General features: G+C 36.7%; 1 protein-coding gene and 1 long non-coding RNA gene across 2 annotated transcripts in view; one reads left to right on the forward strand and one right to left on the reverse strand.

The window, feature by feature from the left end:
* LOC134664571 (uncharacterized) overlaps positions 1–23,412 on the forward strand; it is a 513,832-nt gene that overhangs the window by 213,289 nt on the left and 277,131 nt on the right. The window lies entirely within an intron of this gene.
* LOC134664547 (uncharacterized) overlaps positions 1–23,412 on the reverse strand; it is a 131,238-nt gene that overhangs the window by 80,420 nt on the left and 27,406 nt on the right. Inside the window, exon 2 of the mRNA XM_063521251.1 lies at positions 10,918–11,005. Within this exon, the coding sequence (XP_063377321.1) occupies positions 10,918–10,999 (82 nt within the window). The 5' untranslated portion in view covers positions 11,000–11,005. The remainder of the gene's footprint in view (positions 1–10,917; positions 11,006–23,412) is intronic.

Here is a 23,412-nt window from a genome sequence, read left to right on the forward strand (position 1 = left end):
TACCTTGAAGTGGGATTGATGGCAGAGATACCCGACTGACGGAATTTTATTACATTACTCCATCAAAATCATGATTTACCAATTGTTTTAGAGATAACATATTTCCTTGTCAAATGCATTATATTTTTGAACGCGTATGTTTTGCCTAATATTAATGTAGGTATTACCCAAATAAAGTTAAAAAGGTTTTAATTTAGCAAACTTTAAATAACTGCTTAACAAACTGTGATGTTTGATGCCAAAAGAAGAAGAAGAAAAAATAAGAACATTACATCAACATTATAATACTATACTGTATGCAATATTATTTGCGTTATTTGACACATTGTGACTGACGTATATAGAGATGTAACTAACCCAAATCGATTGTCACAGCAAGCGATTACGATTGGATGGCACGTAGACTGAGGTATCGAATTGTGACGTATAATGAATTTTTATTTGTGATTTAAATAAAGCTAGAATTATATGGTTTCCCGCAAGGTAAATGCATTTAATACACCGACCGAGTAGGTCGCACCCATCGTCAAAATCTAAACTAACTGGGGATCTATTTTAAAGTTTATTTATGTTATTTCTGTGTCAAATTAGTTGTCTGTTAGGTGACGATAAATATATCCATATTTACAGTTAATTATCCACCTTTTCCTTACTTTTATTAAAAGAAAAATGAAAAATTCACATCGATTTACTTAGACGACTACCGATTCATAACGATGGTGACCGGCCAACCCTAAAATTAAAAAAAAAAGACGTAGGACGTAAACGTTTGCAGTGCAGTTGTTTTCCTTTGTGATTTCGATGTGCATGACATTTTACGTAGTATTGCTGTTGTGAGTGACAGACGTCAAATACCGCAAATAATGTTGTATACACTATAAGGGTCAGTTGCACCATCCCAATAACCCGGGTTTAAGCGTTTAAACCGTTAACCCAGTGTATTGTACTGGTAACCATGGTAACTCCAGGTTTAGCCGGTTAACTCGGGTTAGTGGAATGGTGCAAGTGGCGCTAAGTGTTCGTAACTACACATCACTAGGTCGATGCCAATGAATAGCCTGCTTTATCGAGCTCATTCATAAATATTATGCTGATAAATTCACATCTGGGTTTGAAATGAATGAGAAAGTTTTTCAATCAGCCATGGGCTGTATTGACCAAATTGGAAAAAGGAAAAATAAACTGAGCGCTCGAGGAGCTTTATAGGTCAACATTTCCTAATATCCTTTTCATCGGCAATCACGTATTTTTTAAGTAAGGAAACTCAGGTGTGACATACATACTCCGTTGTAAAACTATCTGAAAAGTACATTAAATAAACATATTTCCGTCAGCTAAAATATCTCCCTTCCACTTTCTTGCTATGGTGGCTTAACGCTACGGAATGAGTTGCACTGTGAAAAAAGCTTACAAGAAAGCTTATTTTAAACAAGATATTACAACATTTCCCTCACAGTGCGAGTATCAAAACATACGAGTACAGATTGTATTAAGATTGTGAATTTTCAAAACGACCTCAACCCGCTTTTTAGCTTGAATGAAAGACGTCGTCTTGAGAAACATCTTCTAATCGTTGTACATTTCAAAGCCAAATTAATGATTTGAGATGAAGCCCCATCGTCTCTCTAATTAACAATTCCTAAGTAAAATGCATTTCTAACTCAATTATACGTCCTCAAATTAGCGGAGGCGTCGGCGAACGCCCACGCATTCGTACATTCGCTACGTGTTTAAACTCTATGATTGCTACAATAAGGTTGATAATTTTGTGTTTTCGAAGAAAGGGTATATTTGTTACCTTCTGGTTTAAGGCTGGTTGCCCTGAAGCTACATTATTGATGGTACGCCAACGCAATTCGAGCATTCATCCTTATTTGCTCAGCTTAGGTCGTTACACTAATGTATACCTATGGACGGCAGACAAACAAGAAAGAAGACATAATTATGCTTTGTCTCTTTTGTGCTTTTTCGTGTAACTACTTGTTAACAATAGCTATATAATGCTTTTCTTGTGCTAAAACTTTTAATAAGTAATCATAACTGGCTAATTATGAACGGAATTCATCAACTCGACGCAAGTAGGTCGGCGAGAAAGCTAAATAACCAACTCATTTCATTCAACTGATGTAACAAGACAAAAGTTTAAGAGGAAAATTAATCTTGTTCCGACACTTTAAGACAAAGTACATTTTAACGTTATTATTATGTACCGAAGTTTATTTTTATACATATACCTAGTAACGCTTTTTAAATTCACTGTAAGAAGTGTCTCTAAATTTACTTTCATTGCCGTGAAGATAAACGCCGCCGATTTAATAATTAATTGCTGTCATTTATATCTTCTACAATATCTTCAATATCTTCGACACTCGCTTCCGAAGCTTTGGAAACGTCAGTTTTAGGTCACTAAATACCGAGTTTCAAACAGCATATTAAACGTACAGTCCAGCCTTTAGGTATTCAAGTAATTACTTAATCAATTTGATAGCAGTATTACACTTTAACTAAAATCTTTTAATTAGCATTGATTACAGAGAACGTACCTTCTATAGAGTCGGTAATTAATAATTATAATATTCATCAATACCAAGATCTCTACAAATTAGTAATGTTGAATAATACCTACTGATAAATACCTACGCAACAGTGTCTCGGCTCCATTCGGGAAATTAATTGGAGATTAACTAGATACGATATTGTAAATATATTATCTTTATACTGACTAATAACTAATAAGATAATATATTTACTATATCGTATCTAGTTAATCTCTACTTCATTTCCCGTATCGCGCCGTCTGACATCCGTATTAAAGTTAGGTATGTCATAGGTAAGTATAAGCAATTACACTTGCTGACATGTCGCAGGTGAGGCGACGTGCGATAAATAATGTATTTCGCTGTACATCTCCGGCGTGTGAACATAAATTTTATGAGAGGAGTGTCATCAGGAGCTTGCGTTCCTCCTTTGCGTTGCGTTGTGTTGTTCGTTGCGTTAAGCTCCTGATGACACTCCTCGGTACGGAGTGAAACATGTCGAGCGTTTTTCGACTTAAAATACGTGAGTGACCCGTTCATAATATATTTAATATGGGCCTAATACAAGTTCGTACTAACTGGCGTTTCAGTTGTAAAAACTAATTTCTAATGTCCTAATAAATATAACAAACAATTGATATAGAAAATTCAACGATAATAAATACAGCTAACTATATTAAATGGTAACATTCCATTTCTAACCGCAGCTACACTACCGGTACTGAACTCGTCGCTGTCATTGTCAATTTCCATAGTAAAATGAACAGTAATGCAGCTGTCGTTGGAAATGGAATGTTACCCGGTTGACACACGCTAGACCGTGTCGTGCCTGGGCCGAGGCATCTGACAAGTCATTTTCTATGACGGCTGATCGGTGATCACGTAGAAAACGAAGCGTCTTTTAAAAAGTTTTTGGCAAAAATTTCATTTTCGTTACAAGCTTTTATCGCTGACTGTACTTTTCTTACGACAGACAAATAATACTCATCGAGACAATTCTAAAAACCCCTAACACAATTAGGTTGCGTTGTTTCATCACAGAGTTCCTATGGCCACCTCCTGTCTCCATCATCAGATCAGCTCGATGGTACCATAATATTGCATTGTCCCCCGATTTATACATGCATGCAAAATTTCAGCTCAATCGGAAACCGGGAAGTGGATCAAATTTAACTTGCAAGATTTGATTACACGCAGACAGACAGACAACGGTCAGGTGAAACTAAATAAAAACTTGTAATAAGGTACAGGTCCTAGTACGTGTTATATCTTGAAAGGTAAGTCATTGTCAATAGAGGTGACAGCAAGGTGTCTTCTATTGGGCATTAGCATGTCGAGCACTAGTACGTTTACCTTACATAATTAAATGCTATACCAGCCTGGTATATGGTATATGGTGTGGCCTGCAATATGAGCAAAAACTTAAACCGTAAGCTGTACTCCTCATACTGACCAACATTTGTTCAGCGACTTTTAAAAATAACTTGTGGTTTGAATTTTAATACACTTTAAAGTTTATTCTAAGACGCAATGTATTGCAAATTTTGTTATGTTTAAGGCGTGACAAAAGCAACGTCAGTCACAATGATAATGGCGTGGCGATAGCGTTCATTGAAGATAATATTTATTTTGTATGAAAAATAGGGAGTCTAAATACTTCATCATTTTTAAAAGTTGTTGAACAAAAGTGTCACCGTTTGAGGAGTACAATCTATGTTTTAATTATTTGCTCGTGTTTCAGGCCACACCCGGTACGAGTATAAATGTGGTTTAGTAGGTACGATATCCGTGGATTTTTACCGACAGTAAGTTGTAATATTGTTCTACAATTTCTAATAAAAAATAATCATTTTGTACAGAAAATTTGCTCAATAGACTGAAGATTAAGGTTTTAAAAGCCGTTTCCTAATTTAAAATTGTGGTTATCTTAACCACACACGTACAAATTCCCTTTTCGAAGCATCAAGATCTAGTACTTCGTGAGAAGTGCCATTCCATGTAATGGACTAAGAGCCGATGTTTTTGTTCACTACGGTTTTATTACAAAGTAAATTCACAAAGGAGTTTCAGCCACATTTAGGTTTCTAAGTTGAGACTTAACCACAATGCTGATTTAAAGTCTGTTTACGGTACCTTAAGACCATTACCTAAGTTTACAACTTAGTTATCTTTAGTTACCTAAGTTTAATACTTAAATATTATGGTACATCTTACACAAATAGTCATCTATCACTATTAAATAATGGATCTTTGTTATTTTAAATAAATGATTATATATAAAAATAATATATCTGTTTTGAGTGTATTAAGTTGACAAATATATTACTTGATCAAACATGATTTTAAGTTGTCAATCGTAAACTAGCTTTTAAATACCTACATATACGTGCGTGCGTACGTTTGTGCGAAGCCGGGGCGAGTCATAATTTAAGATAAAAAACATAATGAAAATTGTTTGTTCATTTTTCCCCAACCCATTTGACCGACTGATATAGCCGTGAAAGAGCGCTCATTTATCAAGCTACTTTTTCAGGGGGCATTCCTGTCGGCCTCCCATCGACGTAAGAGGGTCCATGCAGGGGCAACAACCTTAGGAGGTCAATGATCTCTGTAAATACTGCAGAATAAACCTGAAATATTAGCTTGATTAATGTAATTGTTCTTGTTCCTAATTCACGCTCAATTTGAGGAGTGAGAAGGCGCTTTAACATAATTTTGTTTACCCTTTCTTAAACGACATTCTGTGAATTATAATTTTGTACGCGGCAAAATGAAAAATAAGTAAGATCTTGAAATATTTTCGTTGACCCAAACAGATGTTGTCAGTTTGATCAAATGTGAATTGAGTTTATTTACTATTTACGAGTACTTACTATTTTGACGCTTATCTACATCTGAAAATATTTAGTTGCTTAGTCTTCTCAGTTCCGTTGCCTTAAGCTCAATTAGTGAGAACGACCGTTTCTGACCGCCTTAGTCTACGCTTTTTTTAATTTGGGAAGTTTTATATTACCAATTTTTGCTCATAGACAAGAGCTCTTTTGAAAGTTTTTTTATTTTCATCTTTCGTTCTTATAACTAATGGAAAGGAAGGAACGAAAAATGTATGAGAGAGATCAAAATCCAAAAACCGGCCAAGTGCGAGTCGGACTCGCATTCCAAGGGTTCAGTACATCACCCAATTTTTAACAATGTATTTTTTATATGTGAAACGCGAGTGAATTGCCGTTAAAAAATACGAGTGATCCTATAAGGATTCCGTTTTTTCCTTTTGAGATACGGAACCCTAAAAAATTACCCAAAGAACAGGATTATGAGTAAAAATTACTTAAAAAATTCATAATCTTTAAAAAAAATGTGTAGTGTACGTAACTTTCAATAAAATGGCCCGGGGGGGGGGCGATTATTTACTTTCGAGCGCTCGATTTCGTATTACTCCCTTCAATTGTACCTATATCTCCACCACATACTAAGCATTCAAATTATTCAAAATTTCACTGGAAAAAGGAATGGTCAATTCCACTGAATTCCCAATTTCTACTGCTCGTATTGTATTTCAAAAATATCAATTCAGTTTTCCACAGATTTTCGAGTGACGAAATCGAGCGCTGGAAACTTAAATATCGATCCCCAGGTCCTAGGTCCAAATTCCAAGTACATATATCATTTACTTTTTTCAGCCGTTTTCTTTTACCGGAAAAGCAACCCAACTGAATAGGTGCTTCCTCAGTTAGACTGTTCCATATTTGAGCGAAATTAATTTCCGCTTTGGCCTACTTTGAATAAAGCAAAGCAAGCAAAGTTTTATGTATTCCAATGGATGGCAGCTATTTATTTAAGTACTTAAAATGTTACAACTAGTATCTTTGAGCTTTCTTTTCTTATCTTACACGTCAAAGCCATCTCGTTAAACTTGGAAAGAGCGGCCATTACGTTACCATCGCGAGATAAAATGCAATATAAGTATTATTTTTATTATAAGGGAATAAAAAGGTGATACACTTCGCTGTTGATACTTTTTCTAGGTTGACACTTTTTAGTGCTAAACATTAAGTTTTGATGGTGTATAAATGAAAGTTAAATTTATTTTGTCATTTGAAAGTAATCAGACTATGCACCTGTTTACTGATGCTTAAGCGTATATTAATTTATTCCTGTTTTGCATAGAGGTTAAAAAACCAATACTAACACGCAAGCGAGAGGCACTTTATCTTTTTAAAATATAAATACTACTCAGTTCGTATAAACGCAACCGTCCATCTGCTACCTGTCTCTTTACAAAGTTTCGTTTAACTTTTCTTTAAAGCTTATTGAGGTCGCCATAAAAGCTCAAGCGAGCCAGCAAAGTGGTCACGAGATCAAACCTCTGTGCAGTAGAGCACATACGAGTACATGTGGCAATGTCCACACAAACAGCTTAGGTACAGTCGGCCTTGGAAGTGTCTATACGTATAATAACGGAACGTTAAATATGGCAGTCCAAATAATATCGAGATTTAAGGGCGTAAATATTTTCAGGGGCGTAGATACTCATAGTTCCTAGGGTAATTCTAAAGTGCTGCAATTGACTGAAAAAACACTGAGTGCTAAATAACTTTTTTAGAATTAGAAAAACATCAATAAATCTCACTTTATCCTCTCGCTATGTTTCCCAGAGAAAAATAATTGGCACGTGCAAGTGACAATGACTTCTATCAATTTTATGTAACAAAATTAACTGTTCGAGGTAATGAAAGAAGCTTGGAAATAAAAAGTATTCCAATGTCAAGAGCAGAATAAAGGGGGAAAATTGCGTCACGGGCTACGCAATGTCGATAATACTTACCTCATTTTACAATATCTATAGAATCAAGTATTGTTTTGTTATGCAATATTTGTTCAAACTCAGCAAATTACCAATGTAAGTTAGAACGAACGAAGAGAAAAATATGGCAAAGCCTACTATCAACATTTGAAAGTTAATAATTTTATTAAACAACTTCTAACAATAGGGAGTATTACTGCAATGTTCTGCCGCCAGAGTGCAGCACTAATTTGTTTAGTACCTAAGCCATAGAGTAACTTATACCTACTACGCCTTTAAGAGATTTTCGACAAGTTTTTACTATGACATTGATGCATCAAGGCGGTTTGTTTACAGGTGGCCTACCGCGAAACGCGAAAATCTAAATTTTCTGCCTCTCTATCGATCGAATGCTTAAGAGTGATAGAGAGGCAGAAACCGAACTTTTGATTGTAGTGTTCGACGGTAGGCTATGTGATTGAGTTAGTGACGCCCTCTACGCAGTTTTGCGTAATATTCCCTATTGTAGCTTATAAGTAAGCTTATTATATTATAACTGTATTATCCGTCTCCGTCCTTTATAGTAAACAATAAGGTTCTGGATATAAATAGGTACCATTAAGTAATAGTACATTATTGTCGAGGCTCGGAAGTAGCTGCTTGCAGGCTGAGGATTCGTTTTAAACGGACGACCTTGGGAGTCCGTTTAATTGAATCCGAAGCCAGCAAGTAGCCTTCCAGCCGAGTCATATATAGTGCTTTTCTCAAAAATGGTGCAAGAAATATAAATATCACAGAAATATTATACAAAAGCAACTTTCTTACGTATACATTTTCACAGAAAAAAGCCCTTGCCGCCTTTTTATTTTTTTAATTAAAAAATAGAAGTGTATTTTTCTGCCGAAAATACGCCAACCTATTTGAGACAGCTAAATAGTCGCGGTACTAATCATCTGTTTGGCTGTTTAATGGGCCTGTGCCTTAATTTCATATGGCCATTTCAACTTTTAAAAAGTTTGGAACTCGACAAATAATGGAATTTGTATGGAACATTGCAGTCCCAAAATCGAGACTGCAATGTTTTTAACTTTTTAATTTTTGACTGACCATAAACTACGCGCTTCGCGACCTATTTTTTAGACGGCAAAGTCGACTTTGCCGTCCATTTTTGAGAAAAGGAATATTTCATGTTAAACTTCCTTCAACTCCAGAAGGAGTAAATTAACTTCAGTCATTACAGACAGTCTCGGAAACTAATTGACCTAATTCCAATTTGTAGTTAGTCTTCTGCTTACCACGTGAGACAATTGTGAACTTAACAAAGCATGGATTTATCAGACAAGTATTCATTACTTGGGGGATGTTTCCGCGAGTGTTATTTTTTATTGATGTATATACACTTCCACTGGACCCGGGTATGTCCTTAAACTACGTCCAAGACCACCGGTGGACGGGCAGCAGCGTCCCTCAAATTCGGTGTACTCGACTGCGATCGCCAACCAGCCTGCCAAGTGTGGCAATTATGGCAATCACCCCCCCAAGGGGGAGGCCTATGTTCAGCAGTGGACGTCTGGCTGACTGATGGCTGAGATGATGATGATGATACACTTTCATATAACTACAGTGTTATACGCAACTGGGATTGTGATGTGACCCGCTAATCTGATGCTCTGACACAATACGGCAACGTGTGGCGTCACGCACTAATTTTGAAAAGTTAAACTTAGTAAAGCAACGATTTTAACCGATTTTTTGACGTGACGTGACGTGACAAAGGAGTAGGATCTAGGGAATTCTTAGGTGAACCATAAGAAGACAGGTAATAAAATCAAATAACTACCTACCGCTTTCAGCGCTCTAGTCAAAATCAAGGTCGTCTCATCAAGTATGCATAGACAGAGTTCCTGAACAAACTAGTTAAATCATAACTAAGCTTATAAATAAATGTACCTAGAAGTTGGGCCACGTTTCTCAACATGTCAACAATGTCGTTATAAAACGGGAGATTTGAAATCGCTACCGCAGAATCGTCAACTAAGATTTTAGGACGTGTTCCAACACCACAATCAAAACTTGTGAATTTCCTGATTCGTAATTTTTTTATAAAGTTACTAAGTCTTTTTTTCTACATTAAACTACAATGAATTATAATTTAAAATAAACAATTAAATCAGTCACAAATAACAGGAAGCTAAGTTTGACAATAAGAACCTAATTTATATACGTACATAGATGTAGAATGAATGTTGAACTTCAGAAAGATAACTGCAAGTCTAAGAATAATAAACACTTCGTTTTTGACAATAAAAGTTTGTTTATTTGTACAAAATGAATATAATAACGGTGCACCTGAAAGTATACACCAGTTTAACCTATGCATAAAATTACAGGGGATTTCACACATATACGTGCGTGCCCTTTGAATTTACATACACTGAGAGAAAAGTACAACAAAAATACACTTAGAATTACAAAAATAAACTTAATCCGGGGACAAGGAGAGTTAACTAATAGGAACAAATTGACTTTTGAAATTTCTATTAGTTCTTGCAATTTCTATTATCTATTTGTTGAAATTATATTTGGGATTACTGAGCTGTTTGTAGAAATAAATAAACTTTACAGAAATAGTACGAGCCCCGATGCAAATTATTTCGTCTAGTTCCGCACAACAATTTTGTTTATTTTAATAAATTTTACACATGAACTTATAATGACCCAGTAATGGGAACCATAATAGCAATGTTTAATGTAGTTTATTTTGATCGTATAATAAAATTGCATGAGACTTTTATTGCTGAAAAAAAGGACTTTTCAAAAACGTTGTCCAAATCATATTGTCCTCTCTTACAACACGCTGCATGCATGGGCTCGAAACAAAATTGTCAGTACATTGGCAGAGCCCTATTGCTTTCCCTGGTAATAGCTCTTTTCACATATGTTGTAATCCTACCCGTCAAAAAAAAAAATCATTTTTTTTTCTTTCAGTACAAACGGTATTTCTTGTATTTGGATTTAGTTATTGCAGAGTATTACCATATAAAATTAAATTACATTAGTATAAGCATTAAATATTAGTAATTTTTAAACAAAAACATTATTTTTGAACAAACGCGAGAACCTCAAAAAATGGGGTCACCTGACGAAAACATATGCATCGGGGCTCATAAAACGTCCATAATTATTACTAAAACTTCATTTTTTCCCCCAGTACAGAACTGTTTTTTAATTCCTGGTGATGATTTTTCTCTCAGTGTAATAAGGGGGCCCACTGATTAACAGCCCGCCGGACGGTATCGTCCTGTCAGTTGTTCGGAACTGTCAAAATTTTGTTCTAACCGACAGGCCGATACCGTCCGACGGACTGTAAATCAGTGGGCCCCGTATAATGGCCTGTGCACGCCGGCTGCGTGTGCGTGACGTGCACGTGCGCGTGCGGCGTTGTAATATACAGATCCTTATGAGAGATGGCACACCGCTTGCGTGACGTGTGCGTGTGCGGCTCCAACGTTTTAGCGCACGCACACGCGCACGTCACGCACACGCAAGCCGGTGTGGCTCGGCCTTAAGGTGTATGTGCAAATACTGATATCTAACCTGCGTGTTGAGCAGCGGGAGCCGACAGCACTGGTGAGGTTATAGCTAGAAGCGCCACAGCCAGAATCCACGACGCCGCCATTTTTATCTGTCAAAAACAAAATTACATTTAATGAGTGTTAAGATTCTTTGAAAGTATAGCTTTTTAGTTATCTTTATTGTTGCTTTAAGGACACTAGATCAGCCCGAGCCAAAGCGCCCGACTCTTGGGGCCCGATTCGGATTTTGAAATAGATATCCATTAGGTATATTTTAGACATCACCAAGATACGATAACGATATGTTTAAGATCTAACCTGTCAAATTTGACATTTGCGCGATTCTGGAAATACTCTTGAACGATTTCCACAGGATATGACTTAGAGATCCAATTCACATCTAATATATCTTACTCTATCTAACGTAAAAGTGACATTGGTTGCCCGAATTGCGCTGCAAAAGAGAACTAGTTGATATCTAAACTATAACCGTTATAGTTAGTTATAGTATAACGTGTCTAGAATGGATCTAGTACGTGTCGTTTCTTGTGAATATCTTGAAGTTCGAATACGGCACTTGTTTTCTTTGTTGGGTGACCGGTGTGCACGTTATGCTTACTAACTATACAAACCGAAATGTCGGACGTATGGGCTAGGACCCGAACCGTTATAAATAAATATTATTATTATAGGACATTCTTACACAGATTGACTAAGTCCCACAGTAAGCTCAAGAAGGCTTGTGTTGTGGGTACTCAGACAACGATATATATAATATACAAATACTTAAAATACATAGAAAACACCCATGACTCAGGAACAAATATCTGTATCATCATACAAATAAATGCCCTTACTGGGATTCGAACCCAGGACCATCGGCTTCGCAGGCAGGGTCACTACCCACTAGGCCAGACCGGTCGTCAAAACCGGTCGTTATACCTACCGTGAGTCATCTTTTATATTATTAGGTAATTAAAATTATCCATACAATTGTACTGCTTTTGTATGATTATTTATGTACCATTAACCTTTTGTATAATAAATAAATATGCTTAAAAAAAATTGTACTGCTGATAATTCTGAAATTTAAAAATCTATCTTTAATGAAATATTTTACAGGTACTAAAGTAGGTACGTTATAAAAATATGTCTTCTTTAGGTATGGATTCATTGCTTTGGTAGGCCTTTCACGGAGCAAACATATCCTCGTGAATTATGAAGTCCTAAGAACTGCTCCATTGGCTATTACTGTTTTAAATTAAACCTTGTACATGGTATAATAATATACTCCGCCTGGTACTCTCTCCCCGTCTTTTCTAGGTCACCTGACTGACACAAGCCTACGTCATCATGCGACAGCGCTATATGATAATATGCGATAGCGCTATATATAGCGGCCATGTTATTGTGACGTAGGCTTGTGTCATTCTGGGAAGAGAAGACCTTCCACATGGAATCCAGTCATTAGTAAATGTAAGCGGAAAAGAATATCGACAGTCGATAAATCGAATATCGTTAGTGTTGTGTGTCGACAGAGTGACATCCCTAGTGCGCAAAACGTTCAAACTGATAAACAAGACCAAGTGCGGGTAGTTCGAAAAACTCGCGCGGCTAGAAGATGTTGATATCAACTTAAGCCAGTCTTCTCCGAGACCACGGGGACAACGCCGTCCTCGAAACGTCGGAGGTAAATCTTAAAACTTAAATACGCGATTAAGTCCCGTTCTGTAGTTTCATAAAGAGAAGACCATGTTTTATTAGACTATGACCTTGTAGTTATTTACTAGGCACGTTCACTGTTTAACAATGCCATTCTCCCAAGGGATTGTTCGCCGAAATAACTAAACTCAAGAAATTACGCAGCGAGGAGGTAAGTTACGTCATGGAGACACTTGGAACGTAAGCTATCCCGAACAAACAAAACCTTACACAAAGGGTAGAATAAAATTGGTTTCTAGGATGAAAGAATATAAGGCGCACAGGCAATTCGTATTTGACTTTCTTTAATGACGAAACAACTTAAGTGTCTTAAGCCGTATAAATTATCTCAGCAAACTCAATGCATTTCATGCATGACGACTGGTCTGGCCTAATGGGAAGTGACCCTGCCTATGAAGCCGATGGTCCCGGGTTCGAATCCCGGTAAGGGCATTTATTTGTGTGATGACACAGATATTTGTTCTTGAGTCATGGTTGGTTTCTATGTATTTAAGTATTAATTATTATATATATCGTTGTCTGAATACCCACAATACAAGACTTCTTGAGCTTATCGTGTGACTTAGTCAATTTGTGTAAAAATGTCCTGTAATATGTATTAATATTTTATGATCAAAATCAAAAATAAATCAAATATCATTTATTAACTATCAGGCAACTAATGCCTATAGATACATACCTTACAAACTAACATACATTCAATAGTAAAATCTTACAAGATATTTTTTTTTATAATGCATGGAAATGGAGTCCTAGGCTCTCTAAAACATAATTATCACGGGTAGGGCAAGGATAGGAATTAAAAACTAGTTTTTATAACATTTCGCAAGGAACGGGTGTGAAACCTTAGGAAACTCCACAAAAACAGAAAAACACTGTGATAGTTCACCTATATTTACATTGATTTATAGATGTGGTACATAATTGACCACATCTGTAAATCAATTTAAAATGACTGAATAGCAAAATACGTTCGTACGTTCCCGTGAAAATACGATGGAAAATAATTATTCACTGCCTCTACCATCAGTTGGCAGAGTATTTTTCACTTACTTTCAGTGAATAAACGTGCCGTGAGTCACGTTTTACGTTTCTTTACGGTCTTATGTACCTAACTTCACTCCACTCCAATCGATGCTGTCCCTTTCTAAGTATACTAAAAAACAGAGCAAGAGTTATATCGGAGTTTTATACAGCGCCTCTAGGATTCACCTAAAGAACTAAATAACAAAATTGACACATTTTCTCACGTCTACGTAATTTACTATCTATGCATCTCGCTCTCGCATATTAGTGCAAGTGAGATGCACAGAAAGTAATGTTACATATACTGATGGCAGCCGTGAATATGGAGGGTAGAGGTAAGGAGAATCCTTTATGACTTTATGAGAAAACTCCTTATTTAATGGGAGAATATTTGCAAAAACTGGGCACGCTGTCAGTTATTATAATTTTTCTAAATCTCTCCAGAGTAGCGAAAAAAAGAAAACCCATAAACCTAGTTTTTCATTGTATCAATACAGTACTAAAAATCATGGAGAATGGAAGATACTCGTATTTACAAGTGGAAAAACGTTTCCTCTTTTTGTATGGACGATTACGTAGTATACTTCCCTCTTAAGGGTTTTTGACGGACACTTTTTCATTATTAATTACATGGAGTATTCCTTACCTCTACCATCCACTAAGAGCATTTAGAAGGGAGATGTCATCGCTGTCATTTTCTTTACAAAACAGTCTGCCGATTTTTGCGGGGGAGGGGACGTCAAATGTATTGCTATTTCTACATGATTTGTACGTAACGTACAAATAGCCATGTCAGTCTATACAAAAGTTTGCACAATTGTGCAAGTTTTTCGGCAGAGGGGTAAGTAATAATGTTAACAAAAAAATAAAGAGTATACCTTCGAGACTACTAAGACTATGATATTTGATTTATTCGGTTGTCAATATAAAACAAATGTAGGTGTTCTTTCTTCTCGTATGAGACGCCATTACTATGTAGTCTTGCTTGAGATTAATAAACATTACCTATATGGTGTTAAAACAAGCTTTTCTTTCCTGCTTGGAACCCTAATCCTAAATCCTAACAGTAAGCACTCAATGGCCACTCCAGTTATTAAATGCTCTAAGACCAATTTTGTCACTATGTTACTGACTCAACCTTCATTCTACAATTTTTTAAAGATTTGACGTTGCCATAGTTACGAAAATAATAAACACATCAATGTTAGTAAACAATGTATAAATTAAGGTTGCCTCCAGAAACTCGCGAACTAAATTGACAGGTCAATGTGCACAAATGATACCACAGTTTGGCCAGTGCTGTTCATATCGATATTTTCAAAAAAGTTTGGATTAGAGAATATCGCGAGAATTCACCGCTAGCGGCGCTACTGTTGTGCGGTCAGTTAAAAAGTATCTTTAAGTAATTTCAATTATTTTACAAATGTTACTTGGTATTTCGATAATTGTGCAATCTTATAGTAATAGATACAAGGATATTGGATAAACATATTGTAGTTAATTATATAAATATTTTATTATATTTATTTTATTTTATTTGTTAGGAAAAATTACAGCTAGAGTAACAAGTTGTAGGTGATAACATAAAAACCGTGATCTTGGCTCAAAATACAAATTGCCTTATTTATATATTCGCCCAGACGGCGAAATAAGATAAGATTCCTCATTTTTTGTGTGGTGTGGACGTAAAAATTAAAACGTTAGGGACGTTAGAAACTGGACATTCAAGTTGACAATTAGGTCAGAATTTAAATACAATTAGACAAAAAAAAGTCTGCAGCGATTTTAATAGCCCACGCAGTGCAAGTATTATTTTAAACGTCAAAATTCTATGAAATTATGAGGTATAAATAACAGTTGCACTGCGTGGGCTATCAAAATCGCTGCAGACTTTTCTTGCTCTAACTTTAATTATCGTTCAATCTCATCTACCGGTCACATTGTATAAAATTAAATCACCAATTTTAGATTTATGGCGACAACCGCGAGCTCTTGATATAAACAACTTGCCCCCAAACCTGCATATTAAGAGCCAACAGGAGTGGTCATATCTCCATACAAACGTACTCGACTGTTTTTTCCGTGGGTTTTGATGCTAGAGCAATGATTTTTTCAACACAGATTAATATTGTCAATATCTATCGGACCGTTTTGCTTTTTTGATATTTTTGTTTTTTTAAGGCACTAGAGCCTTTCAAAAATGGCCAAAATGGGCTCCTTGACTATGCCGCAATGAGAGGCGTAGTATTCAAAACTGATATCAATTAGCCAAAAAAGCAAAACGGTCCGGCACAGATAATTTCATAATCATTTAGATTTCCAAATTTGGTTACGACTGGTTAAGTTTTGGAGGAAACAGTCGAGTACGAAACCTCGATTTTTGAGATTTTTACGCAGGATTTTTCGCCTTGTCCTTATCGCACTAGTTTAGGAGCCGTTTCCGTTAGCGAGATGGGTATATTTACTTAAAATATTTAAAACTCAGGTCCTGTTTCGTCTTAACATTGAAATTTGTTAGTTTCACATCCGCACCTCTTGATTTGATTGGTAACGTCACAATCTTACAATCGAATCAACCACTTTTCTCGTCACAGCCATACAAATCGAAATCGTTTGTGACCCCTTTATTATTATCACATGGGTAGTAAGTGCATCTTACTTATCGATATCATTTTATCGACAAATACCCCTGACTATTTTTTCTTTGCTATTCCTGGTATCATTTTATTTGTCAAACTCATGTCAATTTAGTTCGCGAGTTTCTGGAGGCAACATATTGTATTCAAGACAAAAATTGCAAAATATGATAATTACGTAAACATCATTAATAATCGAGTTAAAATTATGACTTTGCGTGTTAAAAAATAGGAAGCAAAGGATATGGCGCGATTATACAGGCTACTTTTGGCTACATATTTATTACCTATGACGAAAATAGTACACACATGAGAAGAAATCTTAAAATTATTAAAATAGGTATGTATTATAATGGTCCGCTTGAGTCCGCATCATGACAGCGGCCGTCTCCTACTGCTAAGTAACATTATCTAATACTTAGAGTGTGCGGAAAGAGAAGAGTCGTGAAATTTAGGGGAGCCCATACATTATACCTACGACTCTTCTCTTTCCGCACAGACCCTACGTATGACCTTAATAGCGATCTTAATTGTATAGTACCTATATGATCTCGAGCATCGAGTATATTTCAGTGCCAAGCGCCTCATTTCCAATACAAAATGAACCCACGCAGCGGGTTTTTGGCAATAAATGTGTTAAAATCTTATTTAAATTTTCAGATTCTGAACCACCAGCAAGTTTTTGAAGGTAGTTTTATATTTCCTGTTACCAAGTTTACATGAAAAACGATTTCCTAGGTACCAAACACAATAATTTGAACAACGGAAAATAAAATAATACTTACTTAGTACTTAAAGAATAATAAATAAACTCACAGAACATTTGTATGTTTTATTTTATTTAAGATAATAATGCTTAATAAAATACGTAGCAAGTCTTGTGTAAATATTATAATAGGTCTTGCGGTATGTTCTTACTATGTGTTATGTGCACCCACAACAAAAACAGCAACATGTCTATGTACCGCTCCTTGTATTGAGCCTTAATTCTTAATACATATGTAACTTCTACATGCATACGCATGCATACATGATGCAATCCGGGTTTTCATGGAAATGTTGTTTTCAATCAGCTTCTTGCCTAAAACCAAAAACTGCTCGTCAGCAATGTGATTTTCGCAAATGTAGCAATCATCATCATCATCATCATCTCAGCCATAAGACGTCCACTGCTGAACATAGGCCTCCCCCTTGGACCTCCATTCGTACCGGTTGGAAGCCACCCGCATCCAGCGTCTTCCGGCGGCTTTAACAAGGTCGTCCGTCCATCTTGTGGGTGGACGTCCTACGCTGCGTTTGCTAGTCCGTGGTCTCCACTCGAGCACTTTTCGACCCCATCGGCCATCTTCTCTGCGCGCAATGTGGCCTGCCCATTGCCACTTCAGCTTGCTAATCCGGTGAGCTATGTCGGTGACTTTAGTTCGTCTACGGATCTCCTCATTTCTGATTCGATCACGCAGAGAAACTCCGAGCATAGCCCTCTCCATAGCTCGTTGAGCGACTTTGAATTTTGAGATGAGGCCGATAGTGAAAGACCACGTTTCGGAGCCGTAAGTCATCGCTGGTAACACACATTGATTAAAGACTTTCGTCTTGAGGCACTGAGGTATGTCGGACGAAAAGACATTACGTAGTTTCCCGAACGCTGCCCAACCGAGTTGGATTCGGCGGTTGACCTCCTTCTCGAAGTTGGACCTACCTAATTGGACTACTTGTCCTAGGTATGTAGCAATAGAAATAGGAAAATATGATGTCAAGTATAACTCATTACCTTTGTACTAAATCAGCCTTTTATCGAACTATTAATTGATTTATCCCTTAAAGTTTTGCTTGAAGTTCACATACTGTTATAAATTTATACATATTACGTTGAAAATTGCATTAATATTCGTGAAAAATCTGCGTATTTGTTGTGTTTACAAGTTGACAGACATGTCACGTTGGAAACGCACGTATTTTTCCATAACATCTGTCACGTTAACTCGCGTAAAGTATTTACGCAAAATAATTCTGGCTCAGTTTTCATTATATAATTAGAAAGAGAGCGTTTTAGGTGTGAAGTTAGGCAAGTATGGAAAACTCGCGTAAAAACGTTTGTAACTCATGGTACAAATTGAAATTTTTAGTTCTTTACGTGACCGGTAGAGGCACTGTACAATTACTCCATACATTTTCCTTAATTTTCTCACTATCGACTGTCATTCACGGAACTCATAGTAGAGCCATAGATCTGTATAAAAATTACACGTGCCGTCAAATGTCTGCTTCCGTTCCAAACAAGGTTTCATAAAATAAATTCAACCATAAAACCTCAATTATTTCTTCATTCATTCAAGTTTTATTTCCCTATAACAAGCACTTCCCTTTAGATTGAGTTAGCTAGCTTGAGCCATATATTTCAGCTATATACGGCTCAATGCTTTTTTATTTGTTGTGTGCCAGTGTGAACTGGTTGCATCTCAATGACATTAAGTGGCTATGTGATACGGAACAGACGAAGCAGGGTTGCCACAAACAAATAAAAATGAATGAGATAGTTTGACTTTGGTTTGACTATTCCAGCAGCAATTACGACAATTATTATAAACAGATATCAATAATTCTTAATTTTAGTTATAAAGTAACAATCCTAGAACTTTGCGTTAAATCCTAAAAAGCATTATAGGCATTTCCCTATATGTACCTTGGTGAGTTTTTGGTATCAACCGACGAGTCAAAATCTTTATTTACGTTAAATCCACCCCATCCAAAATAAATATGAAGACTAAGGTTGTTAAAATAAATATGAATAGCTTGATCTATGAAAATAAATGTCAAATATACGGTTACGCCACATACGGGTTGTTATCGTGCAAAAAAAATACAAATAGGGTATATGCAAATTAATATTGAACATTATTTCAATACAAGTATTACCTACATAAAAAACATGACCAGGATACGAGTATAACCGAATTAGCTAGAAACATTTTCTAAATTACAGTTCACATGGGAATATAGGTAAGTGAATTCACCTTGACACCAGTGAATATCGCAATGTTTTGTATCACACAATTTTCAGTACTTAATCAACATTTAGTTGGTAGATTATTTGATGTGTTTCCAGTGACCATAATTATACACGTCTACAGTGCAGGTTATAATGCACAAATCCTTGTTTTAAGTACAGTTGTTATTTTAAGTACAAGGATAAGTATATTGCTAATATTGCTTACTGAAAAGGTACGACAATGAAAATAATAAAACGTGTCAACCCTGACGGAATCAGAGCGAAACCGTGCAAGTGCAAGGAACTGCTCATGTATTGATTCTTATAAAGCTACTTCTTAGGGTTTGTTGAAAATAGAATTTGATTGTTGCGAGGGTGGCAACCGACGTTAAGGTATCGTCTTGGGTCGTCCCATTCGTTTTTCGTCAAGTTCTTAAATTAGTCCTATTCTGCTTTCATCACTCATTCTACATTTGTCACAATCGTCAGTGGCTTTCAATGTAGAATGAGTGAAGAAAGCAGAATAGGACTAATTTAAGAACTTGACCAAAAACGAATGGGATAACCCAAGACGATACCGACGTTAATAGCTGCTAGGTAGCTTGTTGGTATTACTATGGTCCATACGAGTAGATAGTTATGTTTATTAAACGTATTATAGAAATGCTGAAGAATTTATTATATTCGCACAAGAAAAATCAGTAATATCGATATATCAGTAATAGGGATTATGCGATGTTTATGCCATTATTGTTTCCACCTAGTCGCGATTCTACACAATATGAATTCCACGCAGCTGAAGTTTATCACGAGCGTTATTCTTCACAGTCATTATTTCAACACAGTCTTGATTCTACCTAGTAGCGATTCTACACAATATTTGTTCCACACATCTGCAGTTTATCACATGCGTTATTCCTCACAGTCATTATTTCAACACAATCTTGATTCTACCTAGTAGTGATTCTACACAATATTTATTCCACACATCTGCAGTTTATCACACACAAATATATTACTATACAATCGTCGCAACTCTTATTAATGTTCGACATCGGTCACATTTCTGGTAAAAAGGCACCTTATATGAGTATTTTTTAGCCGACTACGGCAACGCAAAAGGAGGGTTATGATTTTGACCGGTATGTATGTGGGTATGTATGTATGTATGTATGTATGTATGTTCATCTGTTCCCTCATAACTTCTAAAGTACTTATTATAATTTAATAAACGATGTGTCATTCGAATCGTCTTAATCGTCCGCTGGTTATAGGCTATATGGCGTCACAAAAAATGAACACTGCGCCCTCTACAGGTCATTAAGTCACGAACCAAAAAACTAAAATTAAGTAATGATGATGTGTTATACATCATTGGAAAGAGCTCAATTAGCACATTTCAAATATATAAATATTGTTAGCGTTTGCACCCGGATTTGCTTGCATGCGCCAGATAAAACATTAAATTTTCGGTTAGGTGATTCGAACTATGAATCTACAAGCGCTCTGGATTCTATCCGCGTGTTACGCGACTACGGCGATACAAGAAGGTTTTTGCAAAAGAACTTTGTTTGGCCGCTATACATGGTGTTTTTTTTAATGTCCTGCAACATTTTATAACGTGAATAGGTATAGAAGTCCTGATCAGCCAAAATGTATGAAACAGTCAATTCTTTTACAAGATACGTACGTGTTCCGAAGCCGGGCACCTTCGGCGCCCTCGTACTAAAATTGTCGGGCGTAGCCCGACGTACGCGTTCCAGAGCCGGGCGCCTTCGGCGCCCTCATACTAAAAGAGTCGGGCGGAGCCCGACGTACGCGTTGCAAAGTCGAGCGCCTTCGGCGCCCTCATACTAAAACTCATTTAGTATGAGGGCGGCGAAGGCGCCCGGCTTTGGAACGCGTATGTCGGGCTACGCCCGACTCTTTTAGTATGAGGGCGCCGAAGACGCCCGGCTTTGCAACGCGTACGTCGGGCTCCGCCCGACTCATTTAGTATGAGGGCGGCGAAGGCGCCCGGATTTGGAACGCGTGCGTCGGGCTACGCCCGACTTTTTAGTATGAGGGCGCCAAAGGCGCCTGGCTTTGGAACGCGTATGTCGGGCTACGCCCGACACTTTTAGTATGAGGGCGCCGAAGGCGCCCGGCTCTGGAACGCGTACGTCGGGCTACGCCCGACAATTTTAGTACGAGGGCGCCGAAGGTGCCCGGCTTCGGAACACGTACGTATCTTGTAAAAGAATTGACTGTTTCATACATTTTGGCTGATCAGGACTTCTATACCTATTCACGTTATAAAATGTTGCAGGACATTAAAAAAAACACCATGTATAGCGGCCAAACAAAGTTCTTTTGCAAAAACCTTCTTGTATCGCCGTAGTCGCGTAACACGCGGATAGAATCCAGAGCGCTTGTAGATTCATAGTTCGAATCACCTAACCGAAAATTTTATGTTTTATCTGGCGCATGCAAGCAAAGCCGGGTGCAAACGCTAACAATATTTATATATTTGAAATGTGCTAATTGAGCTCTTTCCAAAGATGTATAACACATCATCATTACTTAATTTTAGTTTTTTGGTTCGTGACTTAATGACCTGTAGAGGGCGCAGTGTTCATTTTTTTGTGACGCCACATAGCCTATAACCAGCGGACGATTAAGACGATTCGAATGACACATCGTTTATTAAATTATAATAAGTACTTTAGAAGTTATGAGGGAACAGATGAACATACATACATACATACATACATACATACCCACATACATACCGGTCAAAATCATAACCCTCCTTTTACGTTGCCGTAGTCGGCTAAAAAATACTCATATAAGGTGCCTTTTTACCAGAAATGTGACCGATGTCGAACATTAATAAGAGTTGCGACGATTGTATAGTAATATATTTGTGTGTGATAAACTGCAGATGTGTGGAATAAATATTGTGTAGAATCACTACTAGGTAGAATCAAGATTGTGTTGAAATAATGACTGTGAGGAATAACGCATGTGATAAACTGCAGATGTGTGGAACAAATATTGTGTAGAATCGCTACTAGGTAGAATCAAGACTGTGTTGAAATAATGACTGTGAAGAATAACGCTCGTGATAAACTTCAGCTGCGTGGAATTCATATTGTGTAGAATCGCGACTAGGTGGAAACAATAATGGCATAAACATCGCATAATCCAGTAATAGCAATAAGAAGTAATTTTATTTCATGCATCTCGCTTCCAGGTATTGGAGCGCGAAGGAGTCAAATCGTTTGACTTGGTCAATGGAAGTTGTTGAGCTCGAGCTCACGATCCTCAAACACGAGCAGGCAACTTAGAAGAGCCCAACAAAATCAAAAACACGTGACTTGGTTATTCACTCGGCGGGCAATAATAACAGAAACCAAGCTGATTGACTGAGTGACCGAATCACGTCACGTGGCACACTGGAACCCGCCCATACATTGCTGTGTTTAAAACTCAACTTAGCAATTATGGGTATTTTGTACTGAAATTGAAATATATGTATGACCAGGGAAGTATTGTACCTCATTGCAGCAAAATACCTTCATTATCAGTTGTCATTACGTAGTTGCATTATGTCAAAGGTCTAAGATTTCATATATCACGTTCAGTGGTAATTAGCATCGATTATTAAATAAACTTGTTTCAAGTTATAGCAGGAATAATAACTCAAAATCCGCAATGTCTCATCTTGAGCAAGGTATGTTGATTACGTTTTACGTATTTTATATTCTAAAAACACTTTTGTGTTTGTGATATTTGGACAATAATAACTTATATTGTAATTTAATAAAAATGGTCATAATTCCTATAATGGAAAACATCTTTTGATACTTTTTAGGCACGATAGCTAAAAAAGTGGTCGTTATTATTATTCTTTATTCGAAAGCAAAAGATGTTGTCCATTTTTCGAAAACGGACGAAATTTTTTGCTCTGACTATTTGATCAGGCGTTTTTACTGTAGCGAAAATGTAACTTTTTCGCACTAAAACAATGATTTAGTGCGTAATATTTTACCCTAAGGTTACTTCTATTCATTTCGACGGTTTCAGATGAGAAAAGCGATTCAATTTTACTTCAACGACGAGAATTGTGCAACACGATATTTAAAAGTAAATACAAAACAAT

Source organism: Cydia fagiglandana, chromosome 5 (genome assembly GCF_963556715.1).
Source record: "Cydia fagiglandana chromosome 5, ilCydFagi1.1, whole genome shotgun sequence".
NCBI classification, from domain to species: Eukaryota; Metazoa; Arthropoda; class Insecta; order Lepidoptera; family Tortricidae; genus Cydia; species Cydia fagiglandana.